This window comes from Meles meles, chromosome 10 (assembly GCF_922984935.1).
Source record: "Meles meles chromosome 10, mMelMel3.1 paternal haplotype, whole genome shotgun sequence".
Classification (NCBI taxonomy): domain Eukaryota; kingdom Metazoa; phylum Chordata; class Mammalia; order Carnivora; family Mustelidae; genus Meles; species Meles meles.
Window position 1 is genome coordinate 43,071,268 of NC_060075.1, and position 17,530 is coordinate 43,088,797.

General features: G+C 38.6%; 1 protein-coding gene across 1 annotated transcript in view; it reads left to right on the forward strand.

Moving 5' to 3' along the window:
- Window positions 1-8,924: 8,924 nt before the first annotated feature.
- The window catches only part of DPY19L2 (dpy-19 like 2), a 101,037-nt gene continuing 92,431 nt past the window's right edge, over window positions 8,925-17,530 (forward strand). Inside the window, exons 1-3 of the mRNA XM_046020089.1 lie at window positions 8,925-9,300; window positions 14,207-14,231; window positions 15,625-15,712. Coding sequence (XP_045876045.1) covers window positions 8,925-9,300; window positions 14,207-14,231; window positions 15,625-15,712 — 489 coding nt within the window. The remainder of the gene's footprint in view (window positions 9,301-14,206; window positions 14,232-15,624; window positions 15,713-17,530) is intronic.

Here is a 17,530-nt window from a genome sequence, read left to right on the forward strand (position 1 = left end):
CTTGAATTCATGACCCCAAGTTCCAGAGTCACATGCTTTACCAACCAAGCCAGCCAGTTGCTTACAATTTTAAAGACTTTTTTCCTTTTCATTCTTCTCGATTTTTTAAAAAACGTGGAACATTAACATGCTTCCAACAAAAAACTCATAGAACTTGTAAGAAATTATATCAAGGTTATAGAATGCAAGATTAATATAAATAAGTAAATTGCTTTCCCATATATCAGCAATGGACTATTGAAATTTGAAATTAAAAACATAACACTATTTATTATCAGCACCCAAAAAGGCAAAAGAAAATACTGAAGTATAAATATAATATGAGAAAAACTATAAAACTCTGATGAAAGAAATCAAAGATCTAAATAAATGGAGAGATATTCCATGTTTGTGGATAAGAAGACTCAATATTCTCAAAATGTCAGTTCTTTTCCCCTTTATCTATAGACGGAACATAATCCCAATCAAAATCCCAGCAATGTTTGTGGCTACCAACAAACTCACTCTATATGGAAAGGTAAGAGACCCAGAATAGCCAACAAAATACTGAAGAAGAACAAAGTTGGAGGCTGGCCACACCTGACTTCAGAACTTACTATGAAATTAAAATAATAAAGGTAGTATGGTATTGGTGAAATAATAGACAAGCAGATTAACAAACAATATAGGGTCAAGAAAATAAATCTTGTACCTTGGTTGGGAAAATGGTGCACCGCTTTGGAAAACAGCCTGGCAATTCATCAACAGGTTAAAGAGAGTTGCCATTCGGCCCAGGACTTCCACTCCTAGGGATACACCTAGGAGAAATGAAAACACATGTCCACATAAAAACTTGTACATGAATATCACAGCAGCATTTTTCATAATAGACAAATGTAGAAAAAGCCCTGGTGAATGGGTAAAATCTGGCATATTAATACAATGGAATATTTAGGAATAGGAAGAAATGAAGTACTGATAAATAGTACAACGTGGATGAAACTTGAAAACCTGTAAAAGGAGCCAGACACAGAGAACCACATATTGTTTGATTCCATTTATATGAAATATCTAGCATAGGTATAGTCATAGAGATAGAAGGCAGATTAGCAGTTACCCAGGGCTGGGAGGAAGGAGGAATGAGAATTACTGCCAATGGGCATGGGGGCTTTTTTGGGGGGTAGTGAAAACATGGAACTAATAATGATGGTTGCACAACTTTGTGAATATACTCAAATCACTGAATTCTACACTTTAAAAGAATGTCTTCTACGGTATGTGAATTATACCTCATTGTTATTTTAAAACATAATAGAAAAAGCTATGCAGCAAATATTTTATTTCCATTTTTAGTGCCCAACTTGTCAACTTTAAGGACTTCAAGAAGAATAAATCTTAAATACTTGTGAGTTAAGAGTGGGCATTCTAGAATCCTCTCCCTACCTCATTTTTTTTTTAACCTGTAAAAGGAAGATAATACTGCTTATTTGATAGCACTGTATGGCCTTAGACCCTCCATTTATATTAATTTATTTTTATCCCCTCCAGGTTTTTTTTCCTAGAAAGAATCATAACTAAATCTCTGGACTCCCTAGGGCAGGAAAAATATGATATAAATAATTCCCTCTCTTCCCTGAGCCTTGATATGGCATTAACTTCTTTTATAGAACATTTGCTATATCTATGCACTTTATATACACTATTTAATCTATGCAACAGTTCTCTGAGATAGGAGCTAGTATTATTTCCATATGAGGTATGAAAAAGCTATGGTGTAGAGAAAACTAGTGCTCAAAATGTAGATCGGCAAGATAGCCAGGATTCAAATCCTGTCTGTACTCGTAACTGAGATACTATGCTACCCCCTCAAATATTTCTAAATTTTAAGAAAATTTTTTGAAAGTCTACATTACCTTTACTGAACCCATGTAAACAACCTTGATCAAGAAACATAAAACCTGGGGCGCCTGGGTGGCTCAGTGGGTTAGAGCCTCTGCCTTCGGCTCGGGTCATGATCTCAGGGTCCTGGGATCGAGCCCCGCGAGCCCCGCGTCAGGCTCTCTGCTCTGTGGGGAGCCTGCTTCCTCCTCTCTCTGCCTGCCTCTCCGCGTACTTGTGATTTCTCTCTGTCAAATAAATAAAAATATATTAAAAAAAAATAAAATCTGCATGACCCAACAAATTCTTTCTTAGTAGATTATAGTACTGTCACTGGTAAGCATCTCAAGAAAAGTTTTAGGTTATGGCAAAGAATAGGAAATTTATCTTTTGGGGATGGGTCAATATCTATGTGAAAGCAGGACTCTGCTGCCCAAAGCAAGAGTCTGGTGGTTTTAATGTAAACACTTATACTCACTTAGGGATATTTTTCCTTCTCCCTTTTAGTCTGGTTCCAACTTAGTTCTGTTATAGCATGGAAGTAATGTAGTCCATGATACCAAAAGACTGGACAGCAGGGAGGACCCACCCAGAACAGAGACCAGGGATGGAGGGGAGGCCAGGTTGGGGCTGAGCTGAACAGGTTAGAGGGAGATAGGCTTAGCTCATCTGGACTGACAGTGAGGTGTAACAACTGGAGTACAGGATGGGGATAAACTGTGGGGTAGACTGCAGAGAGGAAGACCCTCAGGGTGGAATCCGAATGTAGCTGGATGCAAATGAGGAGAGAAGGGAAGCAGTGGTAAGAAGAGAGAGAGTTAGATACAGGGCACTGTATGACTCAAGATGCATATTTTTCTTACTACTTAAGTATTTGTACAAATACTAATCAGAATCAAAGACTTTGAATGAATTCTGCCTATATAAAGCTATCAAGGGCAAAGAGATCTCATTTCATCTAGTATAGGCTTGGTAACAACTGAATAGAGTATGGGTGGCAGAAGGAGCTCCAGTTTTAGAAAGAGAATAAGCCCCTCGTGGACACAGAAAATAGACTAGAACTAGAAATTCCAACTTACCACTGGTACCTTTTTCATGTGGATGAAAAGGCAGCCTCATGCAAAGCACTATATACAGATGTGTTTACGTTCAAGCTGTATGCTTAGCCACAACCTGGTGACTTCCCATTTTCTCCTATGAAGCAGCATCTGCATACAACTAGAATTAAAGGAGGATCTATAAAGTAAATCAACAGCATCAAACATGCTATTTAAAAAATGAATCAATCCAAGATGTGTAATGGTTTTAGACTGAAGTAGTTGTTTTATAAAATACACGTGTGCAAAAACATTTCTTTCAGTGGAGGCAACTTGCCGAAGAATTTGAAAGATCTTTTAACATATAGAAACTGACCAATTAGAAAACCCACAGTCACCAAGAAGCACATACCTACAGATATCCTATTTTCTGGAGACCAAAAAAAAAGAGATACATGATTAAATTAAAAAGTTTTTTCGGGCGCCTGGGTGGCTCAGTGGGTTAAGCCGCTGCCTTCGGCTCAGGTCATGATCTCAGGGTCCTGGGATTGAGTCCCACATCAGGCTCTCTGCTCTCTACTTGGCAGGAGCCTGCTTCCCTTACTCTTTCTCTCTGCCTGCCTCTCTGCCTACTTGTGATCTCTCTCTCTCTCGCTGTCAAATAGATAGAATCTTTAAAAAAAAAAAAAAAAAAAAAAAAAAAAAAAAAGTTTTTTCATCTTTGCCAATTTATAGGAAGTCCTACAAAAACAGAAGAAGAGTTTCATTTGGTTCACCCTTCTAGAACTTCTTAAAGGAAGAAATGACTAAATAAAATGGCTCTAAAAGAATCTTGGATATGCAGTTCAATTACAGTTGACATAATTATGAGATCCTAAAAACTCTGCTACCATCTTTGGAAGTATCTAATGGTGTCAGGCTAGAGGTACACTCTTTGACGCCAATTCCAACTCCTTGTACCGCTGAAGAGGAAAAAAGTACCTTAATGTATAAGAAACTGTGAAACAACACAGATAACAACCCATCTTTTATGCAGAAGAGTATTAATTAAAGTGAAATTGGTAAGTTATTAAATTGTAGTGGAAAATTTAACCTTTCAAAATGATGTTCACTGAACTACCTCTCTTTCCTGATCCACATAATCAAGCTAGATATAGATATAACTTAGCTATCCACTTCAATTTATATTTATGTAAAGTTCAAACATTTAAACTTGATAAAAAATTAATTGAATGAATTTAAGCAGTCATTATTATTTCAAAAACCAAATATTGGTCATGAGTATCTTAATCATTTGATATATAAAATATGCAACAGAATTATTTTTATGTGGGATTAAATTTGGAGTTTCCCTAGATTTCATATTTAGTAAACTGATTTATTACAAGAACAGTGATTTTTTTCTTTTTTTAAGAATAAATTTTAAAACTACCAAAATTTTAAAAATTCTGATTTACAAGTCATTATTGCCATCTGCTGGTTATTTTGTTTCACTGCATTTTTTGGGTAAAAATTACCAATGGCTTTACTAAGAGAGACAAAGAGAAAACAAATGAGTTTTATATAACAGACTAAATTAGAAATCTCTATGTAAGAGAAATGATTTGCTAAATCACGAGGCATATTCACTTTAAATAGGATATAATATTCAAGAATATATTGTATTATATCAAGTTATGTTTTTTTTAAAGATTTGATTTATTTATTTGAAACAGAGAGAGAGAGAGAGAGATCACAAGTAGGCAGAGAGGCAGGCAGAGAGAGGGGGGAAGCAGACTCCCCTCTGAGCAGAGAGCCCGATGAGGGGCTCCATCCCAGGACCCTGAGATCATGACCTGAGCCAAAGGCAATGGCTTAACGCACTGAGCCACCCAGGTACCCCTCAAATTATAATGTTTTATTTTAATTATCAGTTCATCATAGATAAGTGTAAGGCATATTGGTTTAAGATACTGTCATTAATAAGAATGTAACTAAAATACAACTCAAAAAACTGTTCAAAATAACTAAGTAAAATAAGTGACTGCTGTGGAAGTTATAGAAAGATGACAATGTGCCATAATTCTATTCAGCCATGTTTTCCCTCACATATACAAATCTCTTCCTCTTCTTAGTAAGAAAACGCATATTTATGCAACTCTCAGTTTTTTTTTTAGTTAACTAATGAACCTAGAACTCATATTACTGTCTAGTAATAGAACTACATAGAAATATAACTTAATGAAAAAGAATTCAGGTTAGGAAAATATTAAGTAATACTGACCAGTGTAATTTTAATATGGTCAATCTAGGGCAAGATATAGGAACTTTTTTTAATTAAGCATGTATTTGTTTTATTTGCTTTAGCATTTTTCAGAAAATTAATATTAGAGTGGCTAAGTTACTAGCTTAAGTTTGCACCACAGTAATCTTCCACGTATGAGTCCACTATGTAAAAGATTTAAAATGGAACTTGCCATATATTTAATTATGTATTTACTATATGCCTAAATCATATACATCCTGCTTCTTACACTTTAAACACTATATCATGAGTATTTTTCAATATTCAAATGAATGAATTTGTCAATTTGGGGACACGTCACTGCATGAGTGTTCTATAATTCATTACTTGATGTTGAGATTGTTTCTAATTTTCACCAGTAGAAATAATAATACAATGAACATTCTTATAAAAATTATTTTTTAAATGGAAAAAGTGACCAGATTAGTACTTTCAAGGGCTAAACCAAGGATATAAGAATATGCTTTATTCTGTTAATACACTGAGTGATCCAAGAGGCAACTGGAAATTCCAGGAAGCAAACAAATTGACCAAGAAGTGTAACGTAAGAAACAGGGAACATAAACTGAAGGGTGGGAAACCAAAATCAGAACGTTCAGTACAGAACTGTACAGGAAAATGGCACTGAAAATGACATCTGGTCAACATGCCAGTAGCAGCCCCTCCTTCCTTCCCACAAAAATGCTCACCCCTCATGAAAAAAACATAAAGTATATAAAATCACTTAAATGAATAATCTATATAAACAAGGACCCTCAGATTATCTTAAAAATATTCCACAACATACAGTTTAAAAGAAACACATCTATTAAAATCACAGAGAGTTTGGGGTGCCTGGGTGGCTCAGTGGGTTAAGCCGCTGCCTTTGGCTCAGGTCATGATCTTGGGGTCCTGGGATCGAGTCCCGCATCGGGCTCTCTGCTCAGCAGGGAGCCTGCTTCCCCCTCTCTCTCTCTCTGCCTGCCTCTCTATCTGCTTGTGATCTCTCTCTGTCAAATAAATAAATAAAATCTTTAAAAAAAAATCACAGAGAGTTTAAGGATAAACAGATTCATCGGGCAATCACTTTTTTTTTTTTTTAAACACACATAACCATATTAACCTCAGGTAGAGTAGGATGTAGAATTCAGCCAACTTGAAATGTCTACGGGAAAATACAAATTTCTCAAATTGTCCCCGGAAGAGGCAGACAATGTAGATAGACCAATAACCATGAAGGAAACTGAAAGAGTAAAGGGAAAAGAAAGGTTCCCAAACCAGATGTTCTTTTTTTAAAAAAATTAATTAATTAATTAATTTGACAGAGATCACAAGTAGGCTGAGAGGCAGGCAGAGAGAGAGAGGAGGAAGCAGGCTCCCCGCTGAGCAGAGAGCCCAATGTGGGGCTCGATCCCAGCACCCTGGGACCACGACCTGAGCCGAAGGCAGAGGCTTTAACCACTGAGCCATCCAGGTGCCCCCAACCAGATGTTCTAATACAAAAAGGTCCAAATCTACCCAGTTCGTTTTATGAATCCAATATAACACTAATAAAAATAATATAACATTTCACTTACTGTTCTCGAAAATGTTAAAACATAAAAATAAGATATTTTGAGTTTGCGTATTTATTCAATGATGTTTTTATCAGCCACCCTATAAATACCTTTCATTTTAAACTCACTATTGGACAATTTATTAACTGTTAAAACTTGGGCAAATTACTATAGCCCTGATCCTCAGTTTTCTAACTTGTACAAAGTTACTATATGAATTAAATGAGACAATATTTTAAGCACCCCCCCAAAAATAAATAAAGAAAAACAAACACAGTGCCAGGAATGTAGAAATGCTCCCTGAAAAAAGCTTACAAAACAAATTTGTAACAGAACTTTTTTGAGTTTAAATAAGTAACAAGATGAATACTATGGTTAATAGTTGCTTTAGACATTTAGAGAAGGGGGAATTAATGTAGGCTGGGGCTTGGAAGGTGAAAGAATTCAGATGGGCAGGGAGAAATGCATCTGGTAGTTTTCTGGTATGAGTAAAGGGATAGTTAAAAAGTCTCATGATCTCCAGAGAGCGTAACTCAAACTCCTTCTAAACTCACTCAAAATTAATGGAATATCTGTGTCCACAGAAGTGGAAAATTAAAGTTGAAAAGGCAGATTGGGGCAGATAACCGAAGGCACTGATGAGCAAGCCAAGGAATTTACATTTCATTTTGGACCATGAGAACCATGAACATTTCTGAGAGATGTTGTATCAGGAAAATTAATCTGACCATAATGAGCCATAGATTATTAGATGGGGGAGGTGGGGATTAGGGAGTTCAAAACAAATGGGAAGTGAAACAGGGTGGACTCCAGTGGTGCCAGAGGACATGGGAAAGATCAATGAACCCCATCCATAAAGCTTTGTCGGCTGCTATGGCATCATGTATGACTACGTAGTGACTGTGGGGCTTGGTGGGGTCTGGTTTAGGAAGGTGAGAACACTGAGCACAACGATTCATTCTATGCTCAAGAAATTCTGTTTTGGCAACATTCGTGGGACACACAATTTCACTTGTGAACATTAATAAAGGGAAACCTCATTTCAAATAGTCTATAGGCCAGAAGGGGGAGCTCCCTCACTGTGCCAGCGGAGGTGAACTACAGACCCCGAACGTAAGACTCATCAACTACAAAGAATCATCCGTTAAAAGCCCTAACAGGAAAAGGTGTAAATTTTATCTCCCACAAGAACTTCGCTAAGCTGGCAACTCCTCCAATGAGAAGTCCTCATCACCGTGCACTCTTAATGTTGTCCAGTGGATTTTTGTTCAAAATAACCCCTCCCAACTGGCTCCTTCTCGAAAGTTCCTCTCCTTTGTTGTCCTTGCCTATCGTTTTGCCCATATATCTTGAATTGCATTTCTCTGCTATTCCTTAATAAACACATCTTTTTCTGATAAAATAACTTTCAGTTTCAAGGCCTACATACTTCAAGAATGGATTTACAAACGCCGTCCTCCAAGGGGAAAGGCGGTATCAGCCAGCTGTTGTGCCAACCCGGAGCCTTGAGGTTAGACTAACCTGGCTCGGTCTGTTCTGCCTTGGGCCAATCCCACTATGTAGGAGACACTCAACGTCCAATGCTAGGTGTTCAGGGCTGGGAGAAAGATGTTCCCAAAGTGGGAGGCGACTCCTTTCTTCCCTCGCTCTCTTTTACGGTTCTTTCTTTCGACTAAGATCTCTTACCTTTTAATTACTTCCAGACGTAAGTAATTACTTTTACTTTCGGTAGAAATGACCTTTTGGTAAAAATAACAAGGCTAAGCCTGTACTCGAAAAAAAGAAAGAAATCGGAGAGAGCTCCTCCAACCTCCCCCGCAGCGGGTAGGACAGCGCAGCCCAGCTGGGCACAAGGCTTCCGGCGCGCGAGGATGCGCGCGGGATTTGCGTGGGCCAGTGCGCCGCCCCCGCGCGGCGGACGGTGCGCCTGGGGGGATGCACGTGACGCAGAGCCCTAAGGCCGTGCGCGTGGCCTGCGCGCCGAGACGGTGCGCGGGGCGCGTGGGGGACGCACTAGCAGCGCAGGGCCGCCCGGATCTCACGCCCCGCCCTTCAGCTTTCCCGGTCGTCATGACGACCGGGCGGCCCGCAACGGCGGCGGGGACCAGTCGTTGAGGCTGTGAGCCGAACTAGGGCCCTACGGATCTCGCCCGACCGGGCGGGGCCCGCGCCAGAGAGACCCAGCTCCATCCGAACAGGGACTATGAGAAAATGGTCGGGCAGACGAGGAGTAAGCTCAAAGAAGCGGCTTCAGAGCCGGCGCACTCCTCCCGCGCCCTGCCGTCCAGGCGGCGGCGCCGGGCCACCGGAGCCGGGGAGCCGGAGATGGAGGAGCCGCAGGCGCAGGTGGAAAAGCCGCAGCCTCTGTTGCCCGTAGGCGGGGGGAACCTGCCGGGGGGCGCCCGGGACTACTCGCCGCGGAGGACCCGAAATCCGAACGCGCAGAATTGCATGCAAATGGAGGTGGTCGCAAAGACCCTCCTCCTCGGCCGCTTCCCGTTCCTCAACTGTTTGCTGGAGCAGCTCCGCGACAAGGTGCAGCAGTTGCGGAGACGGCAGGTCAACAGCAGGACCTCTCTGGGCGTAGGTGAGCAGTGGCAAGGTCGGAGGGTGCCCTCTGAGTCTCGGGTGTCAGGTGGTTTGGGTGAGTCTTAAAGATCAGTTAACAAACAAGCTTAGCCGTCCTAATGACAATGTCCAAGCTCGAGAAAATCTCGGACAAGAATTCCAGCTCCCTTTGCTCTTGTTTTAAAACATTTTCCAGGGTTTTGGGGTGTAGTGATCACCCCTTTGTCACCAACAAAATGTCATTTTAGTCAGGGCAACCATTTATCGCAGGTTTAATAATGGTGGGCACCTATGCTCTGTTTGTGTCTTAAATAAAGCAAAATAAAGCGTTAAAAATAAAGCTTAATGGGGCGCCTGGGTGGCTCAGTGGATTAAGCTGCTGCCTTCGGCTCAGGTCATGATCTCAGTGTCCTGGGATCGAGCCCCGCATCGGGTTCTCTGCTCCGCAGGGAGTCTGCTTCCTCCTCTCTCTCTGCCTGCTTCTCTGCCTACTTGTGATCTCTCTCTGTGTCAAATAAATAAATAAAATCTTTTAAAAAAATAAAGCTTAATTAGTTGAGAATCTTTAATAGTGGAAATAAGGTCAAATCAGACAATATATTGTCTCATGTCAGTACTCATTTACTTTCATTTTGCTGTGGAACCTCACTGCCTAGATTTGGGGACTTTTCTTCTAGTTTAAGCGCTTGAAAGATTTTTCTTCATTTACATTCTTCCTTTTCTGTTGCTTTGAGTTAATTTAAATGTTGTTGCTGTTTCATTAGAATCAAGTTTGAGCCTAGTCCTTGATCAGACTGGCTACTGATAGACATAGGGAAATAGAGAAATGTCTACTAATGTAAGTTGTTGTGATTTCTTTTCATCATAAGTTGACTGCTGATGTTAAAGAAGAAGGAGTCTTCACATTTGGGATGTTATAAGTACCAGAGGAATAATAGATCGGAATTCACACATTTTATCAGGTGTCTAACTAAGGCAATAGATAACATCCCACATCCAGAATCAGAATACTCTTGATACCAGGCCGTTTTGCCATCCCAAACACAAGGCCCTGAGCACCCATGTCTGGCACACTGAAGGCAGTGCTCAGTGAGTGCTGTGTGAAATAATGACCCAGTATAGTAAGTGCTAAGAGAGTTCAGAAGAGCAAACTAATACTTTAGGATGGGAGGTGGGAATTGAGACCAGAGAAGACTTTTAGGAAAAGGTGGGATTAGAATTGTGACATTAAGGCTAACATTTGGATGTGTGAGGCAGAGAACAAGTATTAGAGGCCAGTAGAATGGCATGATTCAAGTCAAAGAAGTCAGAAAACCTGAAGGTAAAGTAAGATGGAAAGGAAAGATACAAAAGGAGGAGGAAGTGGAAAGGCAGTTCACAAGGTTGGCGAGGACCAGCAGTGAAAAGTCTAAACCAAAACTTCATTTAAGGAATTTGAAATTAATTCTGTAGAAAGCACTGATTGATTATTTAAGAAAAAAAGTTTAAGAAGATGAAATGCACATCATATAGAATTAACCATTTTAAACTGAATAATTCTGTGGCATTTAGTACATTCACAATGTTAACATTGAATAATTTTTAAATAGAGTAACATCATTAACCTAACAGTGGTTTGTAAAATAGACTGGAGATGGATGGAAAAAAGAAGCAGAAAAAAATAATTGAATACTGGAATCCAGGCAATAGTGGTTTGTTTTTTTTTTTTAAAGATTTTATTTATTTATTTGACAGACAGAGATCACAAGTAGGCAGAGAGGCAGGCAGAGAGAGAGAGAGAGGAGGAAGCAGGCTTCCTGCTAAGCAGAGAGCCCGATGCGGGGCTCGATCCCTGGACCCTGGGATCATGACCTGAGCTGAAGGCCTGAGCGGGAAGACAGAGGCTTTAACCCACTGAGCCAGCCAGGTGCCCCCAGGCAATAGTGGTTTTAACGAGATAGTTAACAACAGGAATGGAGAAGAGAGGACAGAGGTGAGAGGCAACGGAAACATCTTGTGAGGACTGGGTAGGGGGTGAGGTGGAAGGAAAGAGAGAAAGTTTAGCAGCGAGGACTGTAGATTTGGGAATTATACTTGTAGAAGTGGATTGAAACTTGAAGATTAATACTCCCAATGAAAGAAAAGTGGGCAAAACAGAGATATTTGGGAAAACCCCTTATACTTAGTTTTAAGAGATAAGAGGAAAAGGAAAAGGCAGAAAAGCATTTCAAATAGAGTGGTCACTTTTTTCTTTCAGATGGAATTGGTGAATGTATTGTTGGTTGTCAAAATACTCATAGTTTGGGGACTTTGAAATGGTAAATATTCATGGTGTGTAAAAAAGCATGATGTGTAACTACGATCTTAATTACATTAAAATGCTTACTTTTGTAGATACACACATGGAACCTAGAAGTCAAACTATAAACTGCTTGTGATTATGGATGACTTTGTCTTTGCTTCTTGCATTTTTCAATTTCCTTTTATGCACATGTTAACTTTTAAAAAATAAAATTTTTAAAACCTAAAAAAAAAAAAAATAGAGTGGTCAGAAGCGTGGAAGAACTGGAAGAGTTGGTGTAATAAAAGATGAAGAAATCCAAGATCCTACAGAGAGGTTTGAAAGACATAAGACTTTAAAGAGGCCATTGATGTTGCTAACTAAAATGTCATTGGTCATTTTTTTTTTTTAAGTTATAGGAACTTAGAAGAAAGAAGCTGGCTAAGAGTCTCATCAGCAACTGGGGGGGGGGCAGAATATGTCATAGTTTGAAGGGCTTTTAGATCAATAGAAATGTTTTAAGGCTTAGGAGAATTGAAGGCTGTAGAGAAATCTTGGGGAGAGGGTGAGATTAGGTTCCAAGAGAGGAAATAGTTGATGGAGCAAAGTCTTGGAATATTTGAGAAGGATGGGATTAGAAACACAAATTTGAGAAGCTAATGGAAAAGAGAAGAGATACTTCCTTGGTTGAGATGGTAGAGAATAGAAAAACAAGGATTAGTATAAAGAGAGATGTTAAAAGTGGATATAAGAGAAGTTGGGAGAACTTGCATCAAATGATCTCTGTTTCAATGAACTATGAGGCTAGGTCCCTTTCAGAGGTGAGATTGACGGGATACAGGTGTCAGGAGATATGATTTTTATTACATCTTTTGAAGAGGCTGTGATAAGCACTTCGTGCTTTTAGAATATTGGAATCATTACACTTTATCGTTTTATCAGGAGTGGAATGTGGCGTCGGGGAGGGAATGAAAGACACAAGAGTATTTTGAGGATATATGGAAGGCTAGGTGGATTTAGTAAGATATTTGATCTTTTCCCTTTCCTTTAACATCATTTTTAAGAGTTTTTGCCAATATGTGCTTGTCTAGAGAGTAAGAATGAAAACAGAAATATGGTTGAAATAGGATGGTTTATGTATCTTAAAGCTAATGAAGCCTTATCAAAAAGGCATCTGTTTCAGTTTTAAAAAAAAGGTATAGAAAAAAAAGTATGATCTAATTTCAAAGTGATTCAGGGTATATTACATATTAGAAAGAGCTAACATATGTAGTGAGTATTTTTTCTATAAAGAGCCAGGTAGTAAATATTTTAGGCTTCACAGGCCACATATGGTCTCCATTGCTTTTTCTTCTTCTTCTTCCATCTTTGTACAACCCTTTAAAATTGTGACAAGCATTTTTAGCTTGTGGACAGTACAGAAACAGACCATGGGCTGTAGTTTGCTGATCATGGTCTTCTGAGAAGTATTGAAGAGTGGTAGGAATGAGCCCAGGATGGTTAGGAATATGGAGAACAAGAGCTGGAGAAGCATGATTGGGAATTTTTTTTCAAAGTTATAGCTTGTTATTAATTTCTTTATCGATTCACATTTATTTTGTTAGTCAAGATAATTTCTTGAATTTTTAAGAGACTAAAGTTGGTGGTTTTTTAAAATGACTTGCCAAATGACTTGTAAATCTTACGACTTACATTCGTAAGAAGTACTATTATAAAATCTTGGAGGGGAGGCAGGACTTTAGGAATAGCTGAGTAAATTCACTCCTCCATGATAGTGACCAAAATATTTGGAAAATTGTCAGAATCAACTTTTCAAAACTTTATAAGTTGACCAAAGGTTTACTCTAAAGAGCATGTATTCAAAAACACTACTGCAATTGTATAAGAACAGCAGGGTTTGTGGCGTTTTAATCTGGCCTTATCCTGTGCCCCCTCCCAGTTTTATGGTATCCTTGAAAACAAGCAGCATCCCAGCCAGCAAAGGAGACAGACAGTGTTAGGAGCTCCTCAGAAACCCATACCCACAATAGTGATCCTGTTTGACCCATCTCCACACCCTCTGCTAAAGCCTCATGCGTAGGGTGCAATCTGGGCAACTCTAGATGAATCTCCCAGGTCACTAGGCTGGGAGCAATCAAAACTCCATAAATAGGGACTTTCAGGCGTGCTGCTGAGGATGTCATTCCCTGCATTTAACAATTTCTGAAGAGCCCTGGGGAAGATGGTTTAGAGTGGCTCCTGTAGGCTAGAGTCACTTCTGAAAGGACTGAGCTGAGCATTGTATATATATATGTGTTTGTTTTAAAAAATTTACAAAAAGAAATAGAGAATAAGAGGGAGAAGAGAAAAGAAACTGAAAATCCCCCCAAAAGGTCAAAATCATTAATGATTTCACCACTCTTTTTTGCAAGTTATGTAAATGCAATATCGTCTTCCAAACTTCCTTTGCTCCTTGAACTCCTCCTCCCCCCGCAGAGGGAAAGCACTACTCATAATTTGTTTTATGTCAGTTTGTAAATTTTTCCTATTTTATATAGATAGAATTAGCTAGCCATCTCCCTGTGTCTGCTCTTCAGAAATATAATGGAATGCATTTGAAATAGTTGTTTTAAAGGTATATTATAATAAAGCAGCTTTTAATGACTTTTTGTTTTCGTTTTTCCAGCTGCCTTTGTGGGAGTTTTGCACTGGTAAGATTTGTTTCAGTTTTAAATAAATAAAAACATTTGGATTAAAAATTGACATTGCTGTTTGCATACAATAAAACAATAGCCAATTGTTATGTGTGTGGAATGTGTTTGTGCACCAGTTTACACGTAATTTTTTTAAAAAGTATGTGTAGCAAAATTTACAAAATGGATGTATTAGAGGAATAGGACTTAGGAATTAAAATATTTTTCTGTTACCGAAGAATTCACTACTTTATTTCTTTAATCTCTAGCTTTTCCTAGTGTACTTTGCATGTTTATTTCATCTTAAACTCTTATTTTACAGTAATTATGTGTTCTTAGTGACATAAGCTTAGAGGTAACACTTGTCAATTAGAAATCAGGTAGAAATGAAAATAAAGACTGGGCTGTAGTAATACAGATTAAATGAGCCTTTCAGTGTGTGTATAATGTACCTTACTTTACACAAGTCATCTATTTGTAAAAATTATAAGTAAAATAATATTTTTCTTCTGACATATTTTCATTTCTACCTGAGCTCAGGAATTTTTACTTTTGGGAAGTGTGTGTTCATATCCTTTTGGGACAGTGCTGTTCTGGCCATTTAGTCTGCAGGGAGATTTTGATTTTAAAACTAAGGCTGTACTGGGAAAGCTGTTGGTACCCTGACATACATCTCACATGTGAATCAAGGTGAGTGGAACACAGGGTTGATATTTGGAATTTTGTTTTCTATTTACTTGGAAACATCTACTATTTAAATTTAGGGTAGCATAATTGCTGACTATTTTTACTTATCGCATATGTTCCCATTTTTACTGCCTACTGCTTTTTCTTGAGTTGGACTAATCAAATATCTTAAAGTATAGTTCTATGTCCTTTGGCACTTGCAAGTTGATCCCTTATATGGTATTCTCTCTTTTTTTTTAAAGATTTTATTTATTTTTTTGATAGAGATCACAAGTAGGCAGAGAGGCAGGCAGAGAGAGAGGGTATTCTCTTTATTTTTAAACTGCTTTAATCTAAAGTAATTTTATTTAAAGTTATGTTCCAAATGTTTTCAACAGTGACAGAGACATTTCTCAAGCCTGTTAAAATAGGATCACTTGTGAAACTTAAAAACTTGCCTCTGTTCCGACTTAGAGGTATGAAGTGGAAGGGGACAGAGAAACCACAGGAGTTTAGATAAACAATTATAATTAAGAACCAAGAAGTTAAGGAATTTCAGCTATGTGCTACACTAAATTATAAACGCCTAAAAATACACAAATTACTAAGAAAATTATAAAATTATCTCATTTATTATAAAATTTATTCTTTTTCCTTTTGTGGTTTTGTACCTTAATACTTAGTTAACTATTTTAGTACTGGTTTTGAAATGTTCTTAGAATATGGTGCTTCTTTTTTTTTCTAGGATACATTTAGTAACACTTTTTGAAAATGATCGTCATTTTTCCCACCTATCATCTTTAGAACGAGAGATGACTTTTCGAACTGAAATGGTTAGTTTCTTATAATAAATTAATTTGTAGTTTAACAATAGTAAGACTATAAGGTAGACATTTATTAGGAACTGAAATGGATTTTTGTTGCACTGTTTCTTAAGCTATAACCTGGGTTTATTATGTAAATAGAAAATGTTTTGGGATTCTTTTACTTACCTCATTACCCTACTTTTTTTTTTTTCTCTCACTCTCTCTCCCTTTATTTATTTATTTTTAACTTTTTTTTTCCATTTTATTTATTTTTTCAGCGTAACAGTATTCATTGTTTTTGCACAACACCCAGTGCTCCATGCAAAACGTGCCCTCCCCATTACCCACCACCTGTTCCCCCAACCTCCCACCCCTGACCCTTCAAAACCCTCAGGTTGTTTTTCAGAGTCCATAGTCTCTTATGGTTCGCCTCCCCTTCCAAATTTTTTTTTTTTTAATAAACATATAATGTATTTTTATCCCCAGGGGTACAGGTCTGTGAATCGCCAGGTTTACACACTTCACAGCACTCACGATAGCACATACCCTCCCCAATGTCCATAGCCCCCTCCCCCTCTCCCAATCCACCTCCCCCCAGCAACCCCCAGTTTGTTTTGTGAGATTAAGAGTCATTTATGGTTTGTCTCCCTCCCAATCCCATCTTGTTTCATTTATTCTTCTCCTATCCCCCTAACCCCCCATGTTGCTACTCCATGTCCTCATATCAGGGAGATCATATGATAGTTGTCTTTCTCCGATTGACTTATTTCACTAAGCATGATACGCTCTAGTTCCATCCACGTCGTCGCAAATGGCAAGATTTCATTTCTTTTGATGGCTGCATAGTATTCCGTTGTGTATATATACCACATCTTCTTTATCCATTCATCTGTTGATGGACATCTAGGTTCTTTCCATAGTTTGGCTATTGTAGACATTGCTGCTATAAACATTCGGGTACACGTGCCCCTTCGGATCACTATGTTTGTATCTTTAGGGTAAATACCCAGTAGTGCAATTGCTGGGTCATAGGGTAGTTCTATTTTCAACATTTTGAGGAACCTCCATGCTGTTTTCCAGAGTGGTTGCACCAGCTTGCATTCCCACCAACAGTGGAGGAGGGTTCCCCTTTCTCCACATCCTCGCCAGCATCTCTCATTTCCTGACTTGTTAATTTTAGCCATTCTGACTGGTGTGAGGTGATATCTCATTGTGGTTTTGATTTGTATTTCCCTGATGCCGAGTGACGTGGAGCACTTTTTCATATGTCTGTTGGCCATCTGGATGTCTTCTTTGCAGAAATGTCTGTTCATGTCCTCTGCCCATTTCTTGATTGGATTGTTTGTTCTTTGGGTGTTGAGTTTGCTAAGTTCCTTATAGATTTTGGATACTAGCCCTTTATCTGATATGTCATTTGCAAATATCTTCTCCCATTCTGTCAGTTGTCTTTTGGTTTTGTTAACTGTTTCCTTTGTTGTGCAAAAGCTTTTGATCTTGATGAAATCCCAATAGTTCATTTTTGCCCTTGCTTCCCTTGCCTTTGCTGTTGTTCCTAGGAAGATGTTGCTATGGCTGAGGTCGAAGAGGTTGCTGCCTGCATTCTCCTCAAGGATTTTGATGGATTCCTTTCTCACATTGAGGTCCTTCATCCATTTGGAGTCTATTTTCGTGTGTGGTGTAAGGAAGTGGTCCAATTTCATTTTTCTGCATGTGGCTGTCCAATTTTCCTAGCACCATTTATTGAAGAGGCTGTCTTTTTTCCATTGGACATTCTTTCCTGCTTTGTCGAAGATGAGTTGGCCATAGAGTTGAGGGTCGATTTCTGGGCTCTCTATTCTGTTCCAC